General features: G+C 36.3%; 2 protein-coding genes across 2 annotated transcripts in view; both read left to right on the top strand.

The window, feature by feature from the left end:
• Window positions 1–166: 166 nt before the first annotated feature.
• On the top strand, window positions 167–11,633 carry LOC111046491 (probable serine hydrolase). Its single transcript, XM_022332052.2, has 2 exons — window positions 167–406; window positions 6,206–11,633. The coding sequence occupies exons 1-2, from the start codon at window positions 364–366 to the stop codon at window positions 7,045–7,047; spliced, it is 885 nt and encodes a 294-aa protein (XP_022187744.2). The 5' UTR covers window positions 167–363; the 3' UTR covers window positions 7,048–11,633.
• The window catches only part of LOC111046480 (IQ domain-containing protein K), a 20,658-nt gene continuing 13,047 nt past the window's right edge, over window positions 11,583–19,193 (top strand). Inside the window, exons 1-4 of the mRNA XM_039429374.1 lie at window positions 11,583–11,588; window positions 13,213–13,291; window positions 14,075–14,172; window positions 14,919–15,049. Coding sequence (XP_039285308.1) covers window positions 11,583–11,588; window positions 13,213–13,291; window positions 14,075–14,172; window positions 14,919–15,049 — 314 coding nt within the window. The remainder of the gene's footprint in view (window positions 11,589–13,212; window positions 13,292–14,074; window positions 14,173–14,918; window positions 15,050–19,193) is intronic.

Genomic DNA, 19,193 nt, shown 5'->3' with positions numbered 1-19,193 from the left:
GCAATAATATCAACTTAAAAATTAAATACAGAATAGAAATAATATATATTTTTACTAAATTGTGTAGTTTGATGAATAATGATTCTAGAAACAATTCTCAAATTCATCTAACTTTTATCTGAAAATGTAGCTGAATTGAGATGTAGATCTAGATGGCAAAGAATCAGCTGCTCCGGAATCAGATAACCTCAAAATTTTGTTGATAAGTAATCGTCGTCTGTCTAATTATCTTGAATAGACGCAAATCATCAATTTTGTCAATAATTATTGATAGGACGATAATTTATGCAAATGTAAACAACAGACAAGAATTAATTTTACTGTAGAGAAAACAATTTTGCAGTAGTCATCGCGTTTTTTACAATGAAAGAATTTGACATTCCAGTTCCATGGGGCTACATTGCCGGTAAATATCTTTTTTTAGTGTTTGGACGCTTTTTCAAATCAAAGTTATCATTCTACTTTTTAAATTATTTTTCGTAGAGTTGATACATAATAATCTCTAATCAAACTCTTCAATCAATTGAAACAAAAGAATCAATTTATTGAAATAAACATTCATTGATTTGTTTTTTGGTTTAAAATTTGTTTTCCTTATACCTAGATTATAAATATTTTGGGCGTTTTCCTTGGAGCTTAGGGGCTAGGCCTACTACATTTTCTAAGTTTCTACAGTTGTATTTATATATTTATAATAGAACAAATCTTATGCTTCAAGTCATAAGTACCAACTGGTCTAACCAGGTTAACTGATTTTTGAATCAAATTATTTAAACTCTTCTTGTTGCTTTCCATCACAAACTCCTTACTATTAAGTCACTTGTAACATTAAACTATAGAAAAGTATTCAAATTGTTTTAAAGATATAAAAAATACCTATAGTGAGGTCACGTTAAAATAGCAGTGAAAGAAGAACACCGTTGGCAATTCACTACCTTCTATAGAGGATAGCTGAACCGGTTCATCCTATGTAATATTAACTGTTTGTTCTTGTTTAAAATAATGAATTATATTTTATTCGCCAAGAAAATATTTTTTCAATGATTAAATAATACATTTTCATGATTGATTTTTAAATAATTTGGCAATTAATAAAATTTTTACATTTTCAAATAACAATCTGGCAACGTTGGAGAGTTAGACAAGGATAGAGCTATCTACTCTAATAAAAATTTATTATATTATGAATAAAATAATGAATTATATTTTATTCGCCAAGATAATATTTTCTCAATGTTTAATAATACATTTTCATAATTGATTATAAGTAATTTGTCAATTAATTAAACTTTTACATTGTTAAACAACGATCTTGCAACGTTGTAGAGCTAGACAAGGATAGTGCTATCAGCTTTGTCAAATGATAGACAAGGATAGAAACACCAATCACCATGGGAAACTGCTTAGTAATTATATGAACGACCTGAGGGAGGAGTTTGAAGTTTTAGTTTGTTCTAAACCAGGTGCAAAGCTGAAGCACGTTATCCAGGATGGTCTTGGCTTAGTCAAGGATTTCACAGAAAATGATTGTGTTATCATATTGGCGGGGACAAATGACCTACATCGTGATGAACCCTTCCAGTTGACTTTGGATCAAGGAATGAGATGTCTTACTGAGGTTGATTTGAGGACCAATGTCCTGGTTTGCGGTGTGCCCTACAGACATGATTATCCTGTTCTTAATGATAATATTTGCTATGCCAACTCCTACTTATCAAGAGCGGTGGAAGGATATACAGGGAGTCTCAGCATCCACTATAGGGATATCAACAAGTTCCTGGGTAGATCTCATTTTACAAGGCACGGTCTTCACCTTGGTCGGCGAGGGAAACGAATTCTGGGCAACCACCTGGCAGGATATGTGAGAGACTTTGTTGGAGATGGTCATGCATCCTTAAGTACTGAAGTGACAGTGAAGGAAGCTAATTCCTGCGTGATCAGTTCTCCTATCATACAACCCCATCCTGCTGTGCCCCTTCCATCATCCAAGAGGACGCCGGTTCACATTTCAATTGATGACCAACCTGTACAGAATGAACTTCCAGTTGATTCTATTACCGTGGACAATCCTCTTGTCGCTCTCAATTCTCCGATTACTGATAATTTAAACTATTAGCTTTTGACAAAGATATTTCCTCTGCTGAAAATTTACGACTCAGGGATGAATTTCAAAACTATTCTATTGACAGGGTGCCTGATACTGGTGTGGTTGTGGATTGTCAAACATATGAATCACCGTGTGAAAATGGCTTCAACAATGATTTTAGCAAAGACAAACTTAATTGCTTATTTTGGAATATTCAGGGTATGTGTAAAAAATTTGATTATCTAGCCTTAATTTGCAAAAAATACAATATTAATGTACTTACAGTTGCTGAGCATTGGATAAAGGATACAGATTTGGAATTCACTTATCTGCCAGGCTTTAAAACTGCCTCGGTTTTTTGCCGAGTAAATCAGTCTAGGGTGGTGCAGCTATTTTTGTTGCTGATCATTTGGAATTCAGGGAACTTGAACATATCAAAGTCATGTCAATTGAAATGGTATGTGAAATTTCAGCAGTAGAAATTATTAGGGACAAAATTATAATCTTGTCTGTCTATAGACCATATAATAGAAATATTAATTATTTTAAAAACTTTTTATCTTGTCTTTATAATGTGTTGAGTTCAGTGTTTAAAAATGGATACAATCTAGTCATATGTGGTGATTTTAATGTGAATTTTATTGGTAACGATTATTTTAAAAAAGATTTATTGAATTTATTTGAATGTTTCGGATTAGATATGACTGTAAAGGGTATTACTAGACCTGGTCTGGATGGCATTTCTGATGGAACTTGTATAGATAATATTTTGACTGATGTCCACAATAGTGTATGGACTTCTGAGATAATTCATATGCTTTTATCTGATCATGACGCTGTATTTTTGAGATTTAATTTTATCAACAGTATGGTAGAAGTACCAATAGTATTGTTAATAGGACTAAGTTTAGGTTAATCAGTGATGATAACGTAAGAGTTTTTCATGGTCATTTGAATTCCATTAACTGGATTGACGTTTACTCTATAATAGATATTAAGGATAGATATAGAAAATTTTTTGAATTATTCATGGGGGCTGTAAATGGTGCGTTCCAATTAAAAAATGTACGTTCCCACAAAGTCAAGCCAAATAACGAGTGGTATAATGACAATCTTAAAAATTAAAAGTTAAATGTGATGGGCTGTATCATTTATATAAAACTTACAGAACACCAGAAATTCTCACCACATATAAAGAGGCTAGAAAATCATACAGGATAGAAACTAAAAAGACAAGAATTGAATATCATAATAAAATCATAAGTAGATCCACCAATAAGAATAAAACAGTGTGGAGAATTGTTAATGGTCTCACCGGCAGTGCTAATAATGCGGCCAGATCCCAGACTCCTGTTGATGTCACTTCTGATGAATTCAATGACTTTTTTGTGGATTCTGTTTCTCTGATAAGCAGAGATATACCTGTCAGTATTAATGATTCAACTTTCTATTTTAGCAAATTGCAACAGCCTAGTGTACATTTTTCATTTAAGCCTGTAACTGTAGAGAAAGTATTTGACACTATTTTAAAATTGAGTAATAGTAAGTGTCTGGATATTTATGGTTTGAATGCTTTAATCTTGAAAATAGCAGCTGTTAATATATGTGAAGTGTTGGCATACTTGTTCAATGAATGTGTTGTTGCTACTGGCACTTATCCAGAGGAGCTAAAAAATGTTAAAGTTTTACCTCTTCATAAGAAGGGATCAAGGAAAGAGAAAGGTAATTTCAGACCGATTGCTATTGTTCCTGTATTTTCAAAGGTATTTGAGACTCTAATGTATGAACAAATGTCAATCTATTTTGAGTCCAACAACATTTTCTCTGAAAAACAATTTGGTTTCCGGTCTGGAAGAAGTACTAATGATCCCATACTTAATGTGGTTAGTGGTGTAATTAGCAACCTAGAGAGTGGTGATTCTGTTGGTCTAAGGTCATACGATTTTTCCAAAGCCTTTGATACTGTGCAGCACAAGATTTTAGGTGACAAACTAAATTTTTATGGTTTTACTCGAAGTGCAGTTCAACTTGTATTGTCCTATTTAAGTAGCAGGAATCAATTTGTTTACAAAGATGGCGTCCTGTCCAATGGTAGACTAGTTGATTACGGCGTGCCTCAAGGCTCTATCTTAGGACCCATTCTATTTAATATTTATATAAATGATTTGCCAATAAATATGGATAGCAATAGTAAAGATGGGTACCTATTTGCAGATGATTTTGGCTTAAAAATAAATTGCCCCTCTAAGCATGATCTTGAAAGTGAGAGGAATCAAAGTTATTTGGTTCTAAAAGATTGGTGTGCAGCAAATAATCTTTCTCTCAATGATAGTAAAACCGCTGACATTAATTTTAAATTCAAGAATGTTAAGGGTAAGACTCCATTGAAGTTTTTAGGTGTTTTTATTGACCCTTGTCTGTCGTGGGATGCACACATTGACTATTTATCAGGTAGGATGGCTAAAGGATTGTATATGTTACGGAGACTATGTGTAACTGTGGATGTGTCTGTACTAGTGAATATTTACTATGCACACATCCAGAGTCTCCTTTCTTACGGAATAATGCTTTGGGCAAACAGTGTAAACGCCAAATCAATTTTTGTTCTTCAAAAGAAAGCAATAAGAATAATATGCAAGCTACCATATAATGCACATTGTAGACCTTATTTCATTCACTTAGGTATCCTGACGTTGCCGTCGTTATATGTCTTAAAAATATTATGTTATGTACGAGGCAATTTGAATAAGTATGATTCTAATAGCTTCCATAGTTTAAATACAAGAAATAGACACAAACTTAGAATTCCATTGTACAGTCACACTAAATCACAAAGAAACTGGCACTTCACATCTATCAAATTATATAACTCCACACCTGACCACTTGAAGGAACTCACATGCACACAATTTAAAAAAGTATTGAAAGCAGTGTTAATTGATGAATGTTTGTACACCGTACATGACTATTTTAGAATAGATTGGAATCGTTTTATGTGATTCATGTGTTATTTTATTGTTCTGATACTGACTGATCTTAGTGTTTTTGTGTTTGTTTTGACTTACTTTAGTGTTAAAAAATTGACGAAGTCCATGTATTCATGTGAATATTTTATGACCAATAAAATTCTATTCTATTCTATTCTATTCTAATGTTAATCATATACTGAAATTTTCAAGTGGGCCCCATTATATTGAGTGGGCCTCAATGTAGAATTAGAACTGTGAAGAAATTGCTAGATGCAGGAACGCTTAGAAGTGTTTATTTTGCTGTGTTCTATTCTCTTCTTTCATACGATGTTATATTTTGGGGCAATTCAACTCATGCAATACATATATTTAGGATTTAAAAGTGGGCAGTTAGAGTGATGGTGGGTGAATCTATCAGAGCAAGTTGTAGAGATTATTTCAAAAAGTTAAAGATTCTCCCACTACTAGGTGTATATATTTTGGAGGCTCTTTGTTTTATTGATAAGAATAAAGATAGGTTCAATACAGGAGAGTTGTTCCACTCATACAATACCAGATATAGACAAAACCTCAGAGACGACATTCATCGAACTGGTATGTATGAGAGGGGGTAAAGAGTGCAGGAATTCGGCTTTATAATTCATTGCCAACACGCGTTAAGGCTCTTACAGGTGAAAAGTTTAGAATTGAGGTGAGGGAGGAGTTGTTGCAGGTTTGTCCTTATTCCAGTGAGGAATTCTTTTTGCATTATGAAATGCAAAGATTGAGAACATAGATTACAATTGACAAATCCTTATACCCCTTTCATAGGTGGTCAGTGGGATGAAAAATGAAAATGAATAAAGTGCCTGGTACTATCGTTGAGTAAAAACCTAGATAATTTGTCTCTTGCACTATCCTATTTCTATTCGTCTTATTATTAATTTGTAGTTTGTACAGCGTGGACGCGTCATCATTTAAATCACATCGATTAGGGAAGGACCTTTTAGGACTATTTTATTTGCGTCTTAACTGTGTAGTATTTTACTGTATTTTCATGTTTCATTACATGAAACTTTTGTTACTTTGTTTTTTTAATAATCCATTATAAGTGTCTTGTTAATCTCCCATTTTTAAAGATAATCAATAAATTTATGTCGCGTTTTTTCAGCCGTCTCATCGGGCAACCCCGCCGGTCAGCCCATTCTAGTCGTGCACGGCATACAGGACAACGCCGGCTCTTTCGACCGTCTACTCCCCCTGATGTCCTCCGACTATTTCTACGTCTGCATCGATCTACCTGGCCACGGTCGCTCGTCCCACTATCCACCCGGTTTGCCACTACAGTTGCTCAACTACGTCACCTGTGTGAAACGGGTCGTTGACCATCTAAACTGGACACGCTTCTACTACATTGGACACAGTTTCGGCGCCTATATCGGCATTCACTTCGCTGGCGCTTTCCCGGAGATGGTGGAGAAACTTGTGCTGTTAGACGCTTTCTATTCAACTATTACACACGTCACAAAAACGGCGCAAACTTTCCGCCAGTGTGCGTTGGATTTTTTGGCGCACGAGCAGCGGCTGAAGAAAGGGGTACCTCCCATCTACACCTACGACGAAGCTGTTAAAAAAATCACCTCCAACCGTTACTCTATACTAGATGAAGAGTCTGCGAAAATACTTTTAAAACGTTCCCTAGTGGAAACAGGAACCGGAGGTTATAAATTATCGACGGACCAACGTTTGAAACTTTCTCTCCAGCCGTATTTCACCACCAAACAACAGAAGAATTTCCTGGATCGAATCTCGTGTCCTGTTTTGACAGTGTTTGCGAACAGTACTTATGATTACAGCGAGTCACAGCGTAACACACATGAGTACCTGTATCAGAATGTGAAGAACTATCGCTTTAAAGTTGTGCAGGGACAACATGATGTACATTTGCAGCATCCTGAGAGAGTGGCGCCTCTGGTCAATGAGTTTTTGATAGATAGAAAGTGTAAGTTGTGAGCTGAGATAAGGAATAGAATGAAAATTTATGAATGAGGATGTGAGTAAGAATTTGAAAACTATTGTAGATTGGTTTTAAGATGTGTGTGATCCCATTGGGTGCATATATGTGCAAGTGAACGCTTGGCTATGCATGACCAAGCGTGCAGATGAGAAACAAAATCTGGAAAGAGCAACAGCAGAGAAAACTTGTCTTTTTTCTCTAGGTGTTACTTTTAATATAAATAAAAATATAAATCTCAGTACCCTTTTAAATTATCACTTGAAAATGGCATTAGTAGCCGAAACATGTCGTGACAAAATAATTTAAAAGGGTACTGAGATTTATATTTTTATTTACAAAGAAAACTTATAAAAGCATTCAAAAGGCACACCAGTGTTTAATGCTAAGTCGGGCCTAGGCCACAAACTCAAGTTCTGTCTTAAATTTGTCAAACTCTTCAAATAAGGATGATATACGATTGTTCTATTCTATAACAATAAGAACACTCTCACTGAACGCGTTCACTTTCTGGTTGAATTCAGTGTTAGTAGGTACATGCAAGTCACAACGTGTTTTAATTGCACTTTTCAGATTTAGTTTTCTGGTTCATGCATGTTCTGATGTACACTTGCACATACACGCATTCAATGTGATCACACCCTGTGGTTGAATGGATAGAATAGAATGATTTTTTTATTTGATGATTTGTCGAAATTTGGAACGTAATGTCCACCATTTAACCACGTCGTTAGCAGAAGATTAGTTGATGGAGTTTTTAAAAGTTTCATAAATGGGTTTGTGATGGTTTATAAAAACTGATGAAGGTAATTTAAGTTCGAATTTATGTTATATTGATCAATAATGAAATAATATCGTTCAAAAATTTGTAGACCAATTTTATACGTCGGAACATAGTGGAGCTTGGATCTTCAAGATTAAGGGCTAGACCATATTAAGCGTTTTAAGAGTCGGCAGGGCAGGAAGCTCTCCGAACGGCAGATTTGCTGGCGCCTGCAAAAACGCCCAATATGGTCTGGCCCGTGGAGTGTTTGATGTGACGCATGCATTTGAGTGGTGGAGCACATATTCATGAGAGTGCATCACCATAGAATTAAATGCATTACATTCAACACTCTCAAGCTTTGAGCTATTTATTATTTATTTATTTATTTTTAAGGCTTTTATCGGCAAAGAGATCCTTTTGGATGTTCTGCCTCGCCCTATTACCCAATGTCATTTCCTATCTACACTCAAGTTTATAGGTTATGTATTGGGTTCTTTATGTTTTCTCACATAGCTTGAAGCTATGTATCTTCGTCGATCAATCATGTTTCCACCCTATGTAACGTTGAAAGTTATTAATGAATGAAAAATGTAAGCTATGAGGTTATTTATTTAGGTAAGGGTTTTGTTAAGTGGGATGAAAATTCATAAATGCGGTCTTTGAGTTCCAATTTATGAAATGTAGGTCGATTCAATTCAAAGTTGTTTATTTCATAAATCTTACAAGCACTTTCGGTGGTACAGCATAAAATAAAAATACACTTTACAACAAAAGTATGATAATGTCAGCACCATAGAAATGACAGCAGCTATACCAATACAGAGTGATTCAAAAAGAATACCACAACTTTGAAAATCTGTATTTAATCAAGGAAACATAATAGAAACTTGGGTTGTAAATCAAAATGGAGAATATTAAATTAAGTTTTTGCCCACTAGAAAACAAGTTCACAAATGTTCAATGTGACCCCCTCCAGACACTCGAGTGATATCAATACGATAAACGAACTCGTTCCACACCCTCAGTCGCATATCGGGCGTAACAGTTTGTATAGCTGCTGTTATTTCTTGTTTGAGCTGCTCAATGTTAACTGGTAGAGGCGGTCGATACACCTTATCTTCAACTTAACCCCATAAAAAAATCTCAGGGGGTGAGGTCAGGGCTTCTTGGAGGCCAGTGATGAAGTGCTCTGTTTCGAGCTGTTTAGCAGCCGATCCATTGCCTCGGATAGTTTTCATACAAATAGGCACGGACAGATGAGTGCCAATGGGACTAAATAAGCAACTAAACAAACTTCAGAGCTTCCTCAAATCTATGACTGATAGTGATTTACTCTCCGTTTATTTTTTGCAGAGTTATCAATTTTCAAAGTTGTGGTATTCTTTTTGAATCACGGTGTATAATAAGAAATATATACTCTCGCAGAGGCATTACTGCCTGTGTGCGAGAATTTATAAACTTGAATAGAGTTTTTATTGATTTTGAAAGTGTAGGTTATGAGCTGGATGTTATTGAAAATTGATTTGAATAGTCTTGAATGAAGATCATGAGCTCGATTGTTCGATATTTTGATTAATCTACAATTTGAATACAGTAGTTCAAATTCAGAAGATTTATAATTCGAGTGATATAAATTGTATTGGAGTAAGAATAAGATTCTTTTAAATTATTGAAGGATGTTGGCAGATAAACTGGAAGTGGTTAATCTTGGGGATACCACTTCCATTTTATATTTCAATACCTTTCTCACTTTCTCCAAGGTCGCGCTGATAAGCTCTCGATTAACGTCCTGCGCACAGGGACAATAATGACGTCCAGTAGAACTGGCCACTAGTGGTGGCTAGTAAAATACCTTCTACTGTCCCTGTGTAGTGGCGTTTACCACTAAAGGCGGCCTCTAGTGGTCGTCTTTATTGACCTGTGTGCCGTAGGCTTTAGATAAGTTAAGATTCATAAGCTTGTAACTCCTGTTGTAAGGTTGACAACATCAAGTGCAGACTTCTCTATATATCATTTATGCGTCCAAAAGTCGCTCCCTCTGGTTCGGAACCCACTCGAAACTGTAGGTTTACCAGAGCTATTTGAATGAATTGAATTCAGTGTTCATCACTGTTGTCCCTGTGTGCCGGAGGCTTTAGATAAGTTGAGATGCATAACCTTGTAACTCCTGTTGTAAGGGTGACCACATCAAGTGCAGACTTCTCTATATATTTATGAGTCCAAAAGTCGCTTCCCAACTTTTAAAACTGGAAACTGTAGGTTTACCAAAGCTAAATGGATTCGATGCACAATATTATTTATCATATTAATAAATACAATTACGAGTATCTGTTCTATATTCTATTCATTTTTTGTGTAGTTGATAAGTTGATATTGTGGTAATTATTCATATTGAATGAAAAAGACTAAGAAATTGTCAAAAAAACCACAGATTTATTGATACTTAGAAATATTCAATATATCTATGTTTATATATAATATGTTTCAATATTCTATTCATATTCTGCATATCTTAAGATCACAATCCTTTTCTTTACCTACGCACAAGCCTGAATGAAGTTCATGTGGACATCACGCTCAACAAAAAAAGATTCTCTTCGATTTATGTAATTATTCTACTTTCTTATTCAACATCTTCAGAATTGTTATTTATTTGCATTAATCTGCTGATCTACACAACCATATAAATTCAGAATATGTTGTACAACCAGAGAAAACTTCCATACTGCTATACTAGATTTTTTATTCCGTGATATAACACTTTGATCAAATCTTCAGTACCTTCTATTCATCTAATATGGTAGCATGTTAGCATGCATAGGTCTATGTGTCACCTAAAAATGACATCTACCACGATATTTGAAAACTATTTTATGAAACTTTAGTATGGTAATGAACAAACCAAACTATGTTAATTGAATACATTCCATATTTTTTATTAGGCGGATAGAATATTATTCAGATAATATAAGGTGTATTGTAAATTATTCAGATACAAGATATTACATAGAATAATTATTTATTTATTTGAGATACATAAGAGAGCACAAGGATAATATCCCATAATTGCTCTCTTAACACATAATACAAGTAGACCAATTAAAAATGCAATGTTTTATACAAATATTGAAAGAAATGAAAAGTCTTTAAAAAGTCTCATTATATAGATACAATGTATGAAATTATATTTTATGTTATATAAAAATATTCTTTATAAATAGAGGACATGTATTGAGGATAATCAACTATGTTTATTACTCTTAAATATCGATTTGAATGATATATTTGCATATTTAGTAAAAACTTGAGCTTCAGCAGAGATTAAGGCCGTATTTATAAACGATATTTCAAGCTTCCTTAGCCAATCACATTCCTGTTAATCAATCAACAATATTCCAGTAGCGTGTTTGCCGATTACCTTCATGCAGTTATATTATTATTTTCCACTAAAAGCAACCTATAAGGTTACATTTTTATTCAACCATGACAAATTCTTAAAATAGTTCTTAGTACGACCTCAAGTTATTTATATTTTGTTGTATTTTTTAAATGTTTATTATATATATTATTTAGATACACTTTATACAAATAAAAAAATTATAACGGTGGTGTGGCTGTGAACGGAACATTCTATTGGGTATATTATTTAAAAAAATTATTGTTATAATAATGACTTTGTTTAGTATTTTCCCCATAATATTATTCATATTTATATTGTTTATTCTTTACAATATTGTAATGTTTTTATCTAGTAAATAAATATGAATAATGTTGGTAATATATGAAAACGCTTGTCAATAAAGTACTTTACAAAATTAATACTTGTGTTTTTTCAATTCAAAAGGTTGAATTTTTAATAGAATAGGTAATAATGAACTTTCTTATTCAAGAAAATTCAAGAGTGGTATTTAGGATACTGATTTATAAGATAAGTTTATTCCTCTGAAAAGTACACTTATCAATCAAATACTAAAGCTATTCATCTATTATTGATTTAAAAATGTAATATGATGTTAAAAGGCTTTAGAATCTCAGAAAAAGTTGAGTTGATACAATTCTATCTCATTTGTTCTATATTATTATTCGTCTATTATAATTCTATCAAGATCTAGCTGCTAATTTATCTATAATATTATAAAGGAAAGAATAGTCATACATATGTACGGGATGGGATATACACGAATGGCGCACCATCACGTCTGAACTGATTAGCTTGCAATTTTGCATAAAGATTATGAATTTTCCGAGGATGGACATAAGTTTATTTTTACTGCTATTAATCAATTAATTCTAATGTAATAATTGAAACAAATTTATTCAATTTGTAATTCGAAGTTTACATAATTAAAGCTTATTCGATTGTGGGTTCGAGACGAATAATTATTTTTTTCTTTTGCTGGAATTTTTCAACTCTTATAAAGATTATCCATGTAATTTTAAACAAAATAGTGAATAATTATTCTGTTTTTTAAGTTTTCTTGACCTAATAAGAAGATAAATATTGCATGTTGAGCCTACAACACCAAATTTACCTCATTGCAAAGCATAGGTTACATGCTATATAGTGAGGCCAAGAAATTATATTTTCAATAACTTTATAATGAATTTTCATAATTAAAATAAATTTTGTTAATTAATATTATTAATTCTACATTGTTAAAAGACGATCTGGCAGCAGAACAAAGCAAGAAAGAGATATAGTGCTATCCGCTTTGTTGAATGATAGACAAGGATAGCAATAATATCAAACACTGCCATTATATATCTCTTTTCTGTATAGGGCTACTTCAAAAAGGGTAGGTACTGAGATTTGTATTTTTCTTTCTATTTTCTTTACTGCCATTATAACGTGGACCTCTCTATAGTATAGTAATTTGTCTAAAGTTAGTTCTTATTCAAACATAATTTGAGTCTAGTTACTCTTATTTTTAGGAGGTTCAGTTAACTATTTAAAGTAAAATTTATTTTAATTAATGCTTAACGTCGCGTTTCAACCAGTGGATGCCAAATTGGGAAGCCATTTTCATAAAGGTAGGTGACTACTGAGTCATTGTTTTAAATTTTTCATAACCACAACAAATGAATCTTCACTAGCAGCAAAGCGAGTAGCCCTTGAAATATTCATCTGTTTATTATTATTTCGTAATTTCTAATTATAATTATAATTTTGTAATAAATAATTTATTGTTTTGTTTTAAATATCAAAAACCTGTACGATCTTTTCTTGTGTTTTTGTTTTCATTTTCGCACCCTTACATATTTGGTGAAGGCATATATCGTGCTTACATATTTGGTGTGGAGGCTTCTCCCGCCGTCCACATATTGCTTACATATTTGGTGGAGGCGTTCTATATCTTGCTTACAATATTTTATCGATAATTTGTACCGGTATTAAAAGTTTTATTATTTTTCAGAAAATTTGAAATTATTCAATATTATAAGTGATTCTCGTCGAAGGAAGGATTCATCTTCACAACGTAAGTTAACTATTTTTTTCATCTTTTTGCATTCATAAAATTATAATTTATAATTATATTTCATTACATTATTTTCAATTCTATTATATTGAATGTTATTCCATACAGAGCTGAAGTATGATTTATAGAGAGTGTTTCCAAAATACATAGACCAAATCGGAAAAACTTTGTGGGGTGTTTTCTCAGATCAAAATAAAGAAAAAAATCCAGTAAACATATGGCTTCTAAAATGCTCTGTTTTTGAAATGATAATTGAAGAGAATTCTACATTTTTCTTCTTTAAATTTTCACTTTTATAATTTTTTGACGGCCTTATAAAGAGACTTGAGTACGGTAAGCAATATTCTTATGTAGCATTAATCAAGAAATCCAATATAATGATGTGATATTAACTGTTCTTTTTTGTTTAGAATAATCAATTATATCGTCAAGAAAAAATATTTTTCAATGATCAATAATAAATTTTTATAATTGGGATTGAATAATTATTACGGTAATTGTTAATATATTATATTTATACCTTGTTGTAAAACATTCTGATAACGTTTTTTAATTAATTGTTTGTTTTTTCGAATAAATAAATTAGTAAGGAAGCTGTTTCATGTTATCTGACATTGTTTTATATTGTATCTGAGCTACTTCATCTATGTAAATGTCTATCATTTTCCTTTGTACCTGACCGACGTGACGAGATTCATGTATATGCTATATATTTGTTGATCAATAAAATGTATTCCATTCTATTCTAAGTATGCTAATGCATCACAATCAACCTGTCAACAGACGATGAGCTAAATTATTTGAATAAAGAAGTATTCCCAATTCTTCTTCAGTGCTTGTTGGAAGTTCTTGAAAAAACCAAAGCTTTTGACAGTTTTTACGTGAGTAATGATTTTTAAATTTTGTTTGATTCCTTATAAAGATACTATAATAAAAAATCACAATCACTCTTTGCTATTAAAAAGAACGACTAGCAGTCAGAATTTTTTAGAATAGATGAAAACTGACTGCAATATACTGACTGACACAAAGAGAACAAAAATGATAATGTATGTAAATAAGAGAGAGAAGAAACAGTAGAACGGGGAGGAGAAGGATATGTTGTTAAAAAGGAATAGATGGTATATGATGTGGTAAGTGACATTGGTGCAAATAATTGAATCATCGAAAAAATTATAATCGATGATTCTCCAAAAAAAAGAGGTCTGAATAAGATCCCCATTCAGACCTATCGTCAAATTTGACTTGTAGAACAAAAATATTAAGCTGTTTCCATAATTTTCGCCAACTCATCTGTATAAGCTCAAGCCAAAACACTCTTTCTTCTAAAATTTGCTGTTTTTACTGACTAGGTCTTTTATTTTTTTATGAATGAAGATTTATAATTTTGCTTAAATATAATTATATTTTTAGCAATAACGATGCATCATTTTGCTTAAATATTATTACATTTTTAGCAATAACTATGTATCAGTTTGCTTGAATATTATTATCTTTTTAGCAATAACGATGTATCATTTTGTTTGAATATTATTATCTTTTTAGCAAAACCTATGTATAATATTGCATGAATATTATTATCGTTTAGCAAGTCTCTGAGTTAAATTTGCAAATAATTTGTTTTCAGAGTCAACGGTTGACCTACAACGGAATTGACTATCTGTCTGAGCTGCTCTACAATTGTAATCCCAGACATCCATTACGAACCAAAAAGCGTCTCTTGAAAATTCCTTTTGTTCAGAAATGGCTTGTGAAACAGTACGTTTTCCATCAATTTTCTCCTGTTATTTTTCTATGTCTAGGAAGACAAGTATGTTTCAACTCAATGTTTTCTTTCTTTTTGAGTTTGGTTTTGCTTTGTTGAATAGAATAGAAAAGGATTTATTTATTATATCACGAAAACACTACGGTACCTACATAATTGTCTATATGGCAGTGTTTAATAATGGCAGTGGAGAAAGATAGCAGAGCAACGTTGCCGATCCTCTGTCTTGTCAATGCCTTCTATAGATGGTAGCTGATACAGGTTTATTGATGTAATATTAACTGTTCATTCTCGTTTAAAATAATCAATTATATTTATTATATGCTTTTTTCAATGATAGACAAGGATAATTGATTAATTATTAATTCCACATTGTTAAAAGACGATCTGGCAACAGAGCAAAGCGAGAAAGGGATAGCACTATCCGCATTGTTGAATGATAGACAAGGATAGCAATACCATTGCTAATCAACCACTGCCATTATAACGTGGACCTCACTACTGAATATTTCAAGAGTTTGTGTTTATAATTTATCATTTGCCTTTTTCTATCAATCTATCAAAATTCAAAATCAGAATTATATAGTGCATTACAGTTATATATTTTTGAAGAGAAAATTGTTGTGGTTTGAACTTAGCCCTACTTTGAACATTTTATTGGACACAATTTAGGAACAGAAGAAATTTTATGCTAGTAAGGTCCACGTTATAATGGCAGTGTTTGATTAGCAATGGTATTGTTATCCTTGTCTATCATTCAACAAAGAAAATAGAGCTATATATTTCTTGCTTTTCTTTGTTGCCAGATCGTCTTTTAACAATGTAGAATCTATTAATAATTAACAAAATATTTCATCTTAATTATGTGAATTCATTACTATTAAAATTTATAAAAAATATAGTTTCTTGCTTAATAAAATATAATTGATTATTTTAAACGAGGATGAACATTTAATATTACATCTATAAACCTGTATCTGCTACCGTTTTTTCATCCACGTGAATCCCGTCCAGTTCTACAGTGAGGTCCACGTTATAATGGCAGTGTTTGATTAGCAATGGTATTGCTAAAAGGGACAAGGCAGGCTAGATTGCGGCTGAATCGAGTAGAGCGTGTAGTTGTTTACCCGCGAGGATGACAGGGATCCGGGGTAGAGTCTGTCTGTCTATCTGGATCACGGCTAGGTTCGGTGCTTGGCTGGGCGGAGGGCTGGTGATGTGGTTGTTGACTACTGGGGCAGCAGTGTTGGTGACCTTGTCGGTGACTGCGGCCAGGGCAGTGTTGGTGACCTGGTGGCTGACTGCGGCTGGGGCAGTGTTGGTGACCGGCTGGTTGACGGCGGCTGGGTCAGTGTTGGTGACCTGGTGGCTGACTGCGGCTGGGGCAGTGTTGGTGACCTGGTGGCTGAATGCGGCTGGGTCAGCGTTGGTGACCTGGTCGTCGACTGCGGCGAGGGCAGTGTTGGTGACTCCGTCCATGACAGCGATCCGGTAGGTGGCGGGTGCGTGTGGGTCACAGTTGCATGTTCCTTCCCAGGCTGGTGGTCGATGACGCGGTCATCGTTGGCTGGTGATGCTGTGCTCTCGCGGGCCAGTAGAGGCGCGGCTGCTGGGTGCTGTGGAGAGTCTCTGTCAGCCGGGAAGAGCAAGGGGTCTTTGGTGACATTGGAAGGAGACTTAGCGACGCTAGCAGGGTCTATGGTGGTGTGACGGGTAGGCGATCGATCGTTGTGAGTGAGACGGTCATGAGTGACGGCTGGGTGGTTGACACGAGAGGGTATGCCGGACGCGGTTGCGGTTGTGAGACGGTGACCCGGGTGACGACTGGTACTGGGTCATTCTTGATAGCCCGTGGAGGTGCGGCTGCTAGGTACCGTGGAGAGTCTCCGTCAGCCGAGAAGAGCGAGGGGTCTCGGTGACATTGGAAGGAGGCTTGGTGACGCTGGCAGGATCCACGGTGGCGTGACCAGGAATGACTGGCTGCCGGTTGGTGACGGTTATCGCTTGTAGTTGGTTGGTGACTGCGAGGCTGGCGCTGCGGGTCTTGCACCTCATCGTAGTGTAGTGGACTCCTACTTTCCGTGCTGGAGGGGTGGAGTCCGAGTCTCTCCAGTATCGCCATTTCCTGCGTTCTTCGCGAGTTCTGGGCAGTTGCGATGAATATGCTTGGGGGCAGTAATGACACTGAGGAAGCAGGTTGTAGTTGAACCTCGGCGGCGGCTCTCGATGGGGTGGCCCTGCGGGTGCCGTAGTTGAGGTGGCTATATTTTGGTCGACTGTGAGGTCGGTTTCCAGGTCGTTGGCGATCATGATCAGCTCTTCATAGTTCGTGGGACGAGCAGCTCGAACTAGGGTGCGAAGCTCGGAACTCAGCTGACCGATGAGCAGGGCGATACTCATCTTCAGCCAGGTTGGTTCCTAAGCGCTGCTGTAGTTGGAGCTTCTGACGGATGAATCGCTCCACTGGCTGGTTCGGTTTGTGGGTGGTGCCATAAAATTCTGTGTGAGCGGCTGCGATTTTATGGGCTCCCGAGAAACGGGCCTGAAGTCGGTCACGGACTGTTCCAGGTAGTGACGAATTCCCCGTAGTCTCTCCAACAGGCGGCGGCGTCGTCTGTAGTTGCGCTTTTAGAAGCATGACCAGGTATAGCTGGGAATGTGGTGACCCTGTAGCAGCTCGGTGCACTGTCGCATGAAGGTGATGGGGTCTTCATGGAGCTTGCCACGGAAGAACGGTAGCAGGGTCGCTATGCTGGTCAGCTGGCTGAGGTTGCCGGTGTAGCTGACGGCTGGAGCCGGTAAGTTGGCCATGTTGCTGGTTGCGGTAGTGGCGTGACTAGAGGTTGACGGTGGAGCAGCAGGTTGACGGTCAGCGCGCTGGTTGCAGGGTCGTTGGTCGAGCGGGCTCGCTGGTGAAGGCGGATGGCTGCGTTGCCCCGGTTTCGCTGGTGGAGCGGGTGGCTGCGTCGTGCTGCTGTCGGTTCGACCGGTGGTCTGTGCAGGCCAGCCGGCGAATGTAGACTCGTGTGCTGGCTGGTTGACTGCATCGAATCTTCGGTGGTTGTATCTCCACTGTCTCCGGCTCCGGTTCTAGTCGCTACCATGTTCAGGTGTTATGGTGCCACTGGGAAATTGCCTGTTCCAGACGGGTATTCTGAATTGAGAGATTCAGAGACACATTTAAGTTTGAATTTTTTGTGTGAAAAATTCAAGACATACATTTAGATGAAAAATTTAAGACATACATTAAGTTGAAAATTTAGGTTGACATTTTGTTTGAAAAAAAGTTTTGACAGTGGTAACGGGTTACTGTATCTCCATACAGTGAGTGGCCCCACGTTGGCAGGCACCAATAATTGATATGGCAGAAGGTGTGGCTCGTTCATCAATTGGGCTAGTCAGTTGGGTCGAGCGAGGGGTTTGTTACCACTGTCTGAAAAAATGGCTTTTTGTGGCCCTGAAAAGGGACCAAGGCAGGCTAGATGCTTAGTAGTCATCGACTGGCGCGATACCACGCCGCGCGAGGGTCCCGGGCAGGTCCATCTGGTGCAGAGCAGGCCGGCAGGGGCTCAAGTCAATGTTCGCAGTCTCCACTCTGGTTTACCCGGCTACGAGAGGGCTGATCGGGTGATCTACTAGCCAGAGGTCGTGCCGAATCTCCGCCGGGGGACCTCCTCGACCACTTCCTCGTTAGAAGGGGCCTTCGGTCAAACCCGGGCAGGCAGGGTCGTAGGCTTCCGCTGCACACACTCCGATGTCGGTTCGGCACCCAACCCGCGCATCCAACCGCGCGCCAGTTGTTAGCTGGGGCGCTAAGTCTTGGGGCGCAGCTGGCGCGGCGGTGTACAGCCTCAGCCTCTCCTCCACCTGGCGAAGCCGACGTAGGGCCTCCTCTTCTGGATTCGGCGGCCGGCTCGGTTCCTCCTAGGCATCGGCTGGGTAGTAACAAGGAAGACACCTCAGTTGGCGGTTAGTCTCGCCGTGGTTCCCTCATTGGCCTGCTCGCTGCTCTGCTCCTGGTCTCGGTAGTGGTCTTGGCTGGTAGTGGTCTCTTTATTTTTTTTATGAATGAAAATTTATAACTTTGCTTAAATATAATTATATTTTTAGCAATAACGATGCATCATTTTGCTTAAA

Source organism: Nilaparvata lugens, chromosome 5, assembly GCF_014356525.2.
Source record: "Nilaparvata lugens isolate BPH chromosome 5, ASM1435652v1, whole genome shotgun sequence".
NCBI lineage: Eukaryota > Metazoa > Arthropoda > Insecta > Hemiptera > Delphacidae > Nilaparvata > Nilaparvata lugens.
The sequence above is the reverse complement of the archived record's forward strand: the minus strand, read 5'-3'. Positions and strand labels throughout refer to the sequence as shown.

Coding starts and splice junctions, on each gene's coding strand:
- LOC111046491 (XM_022332052.2), top strand. CDS start 364: ATGAAAGAATTTGACATTCCAGTTCCATGGGGCTACATTGCCG. Junction 407..6,205: donor TCCATGGGGCTACATTGCCG/GTAAATATCTTT, acceptor GCGTTTTTTCAG/CCGTCTCATCGGGCAACCCC.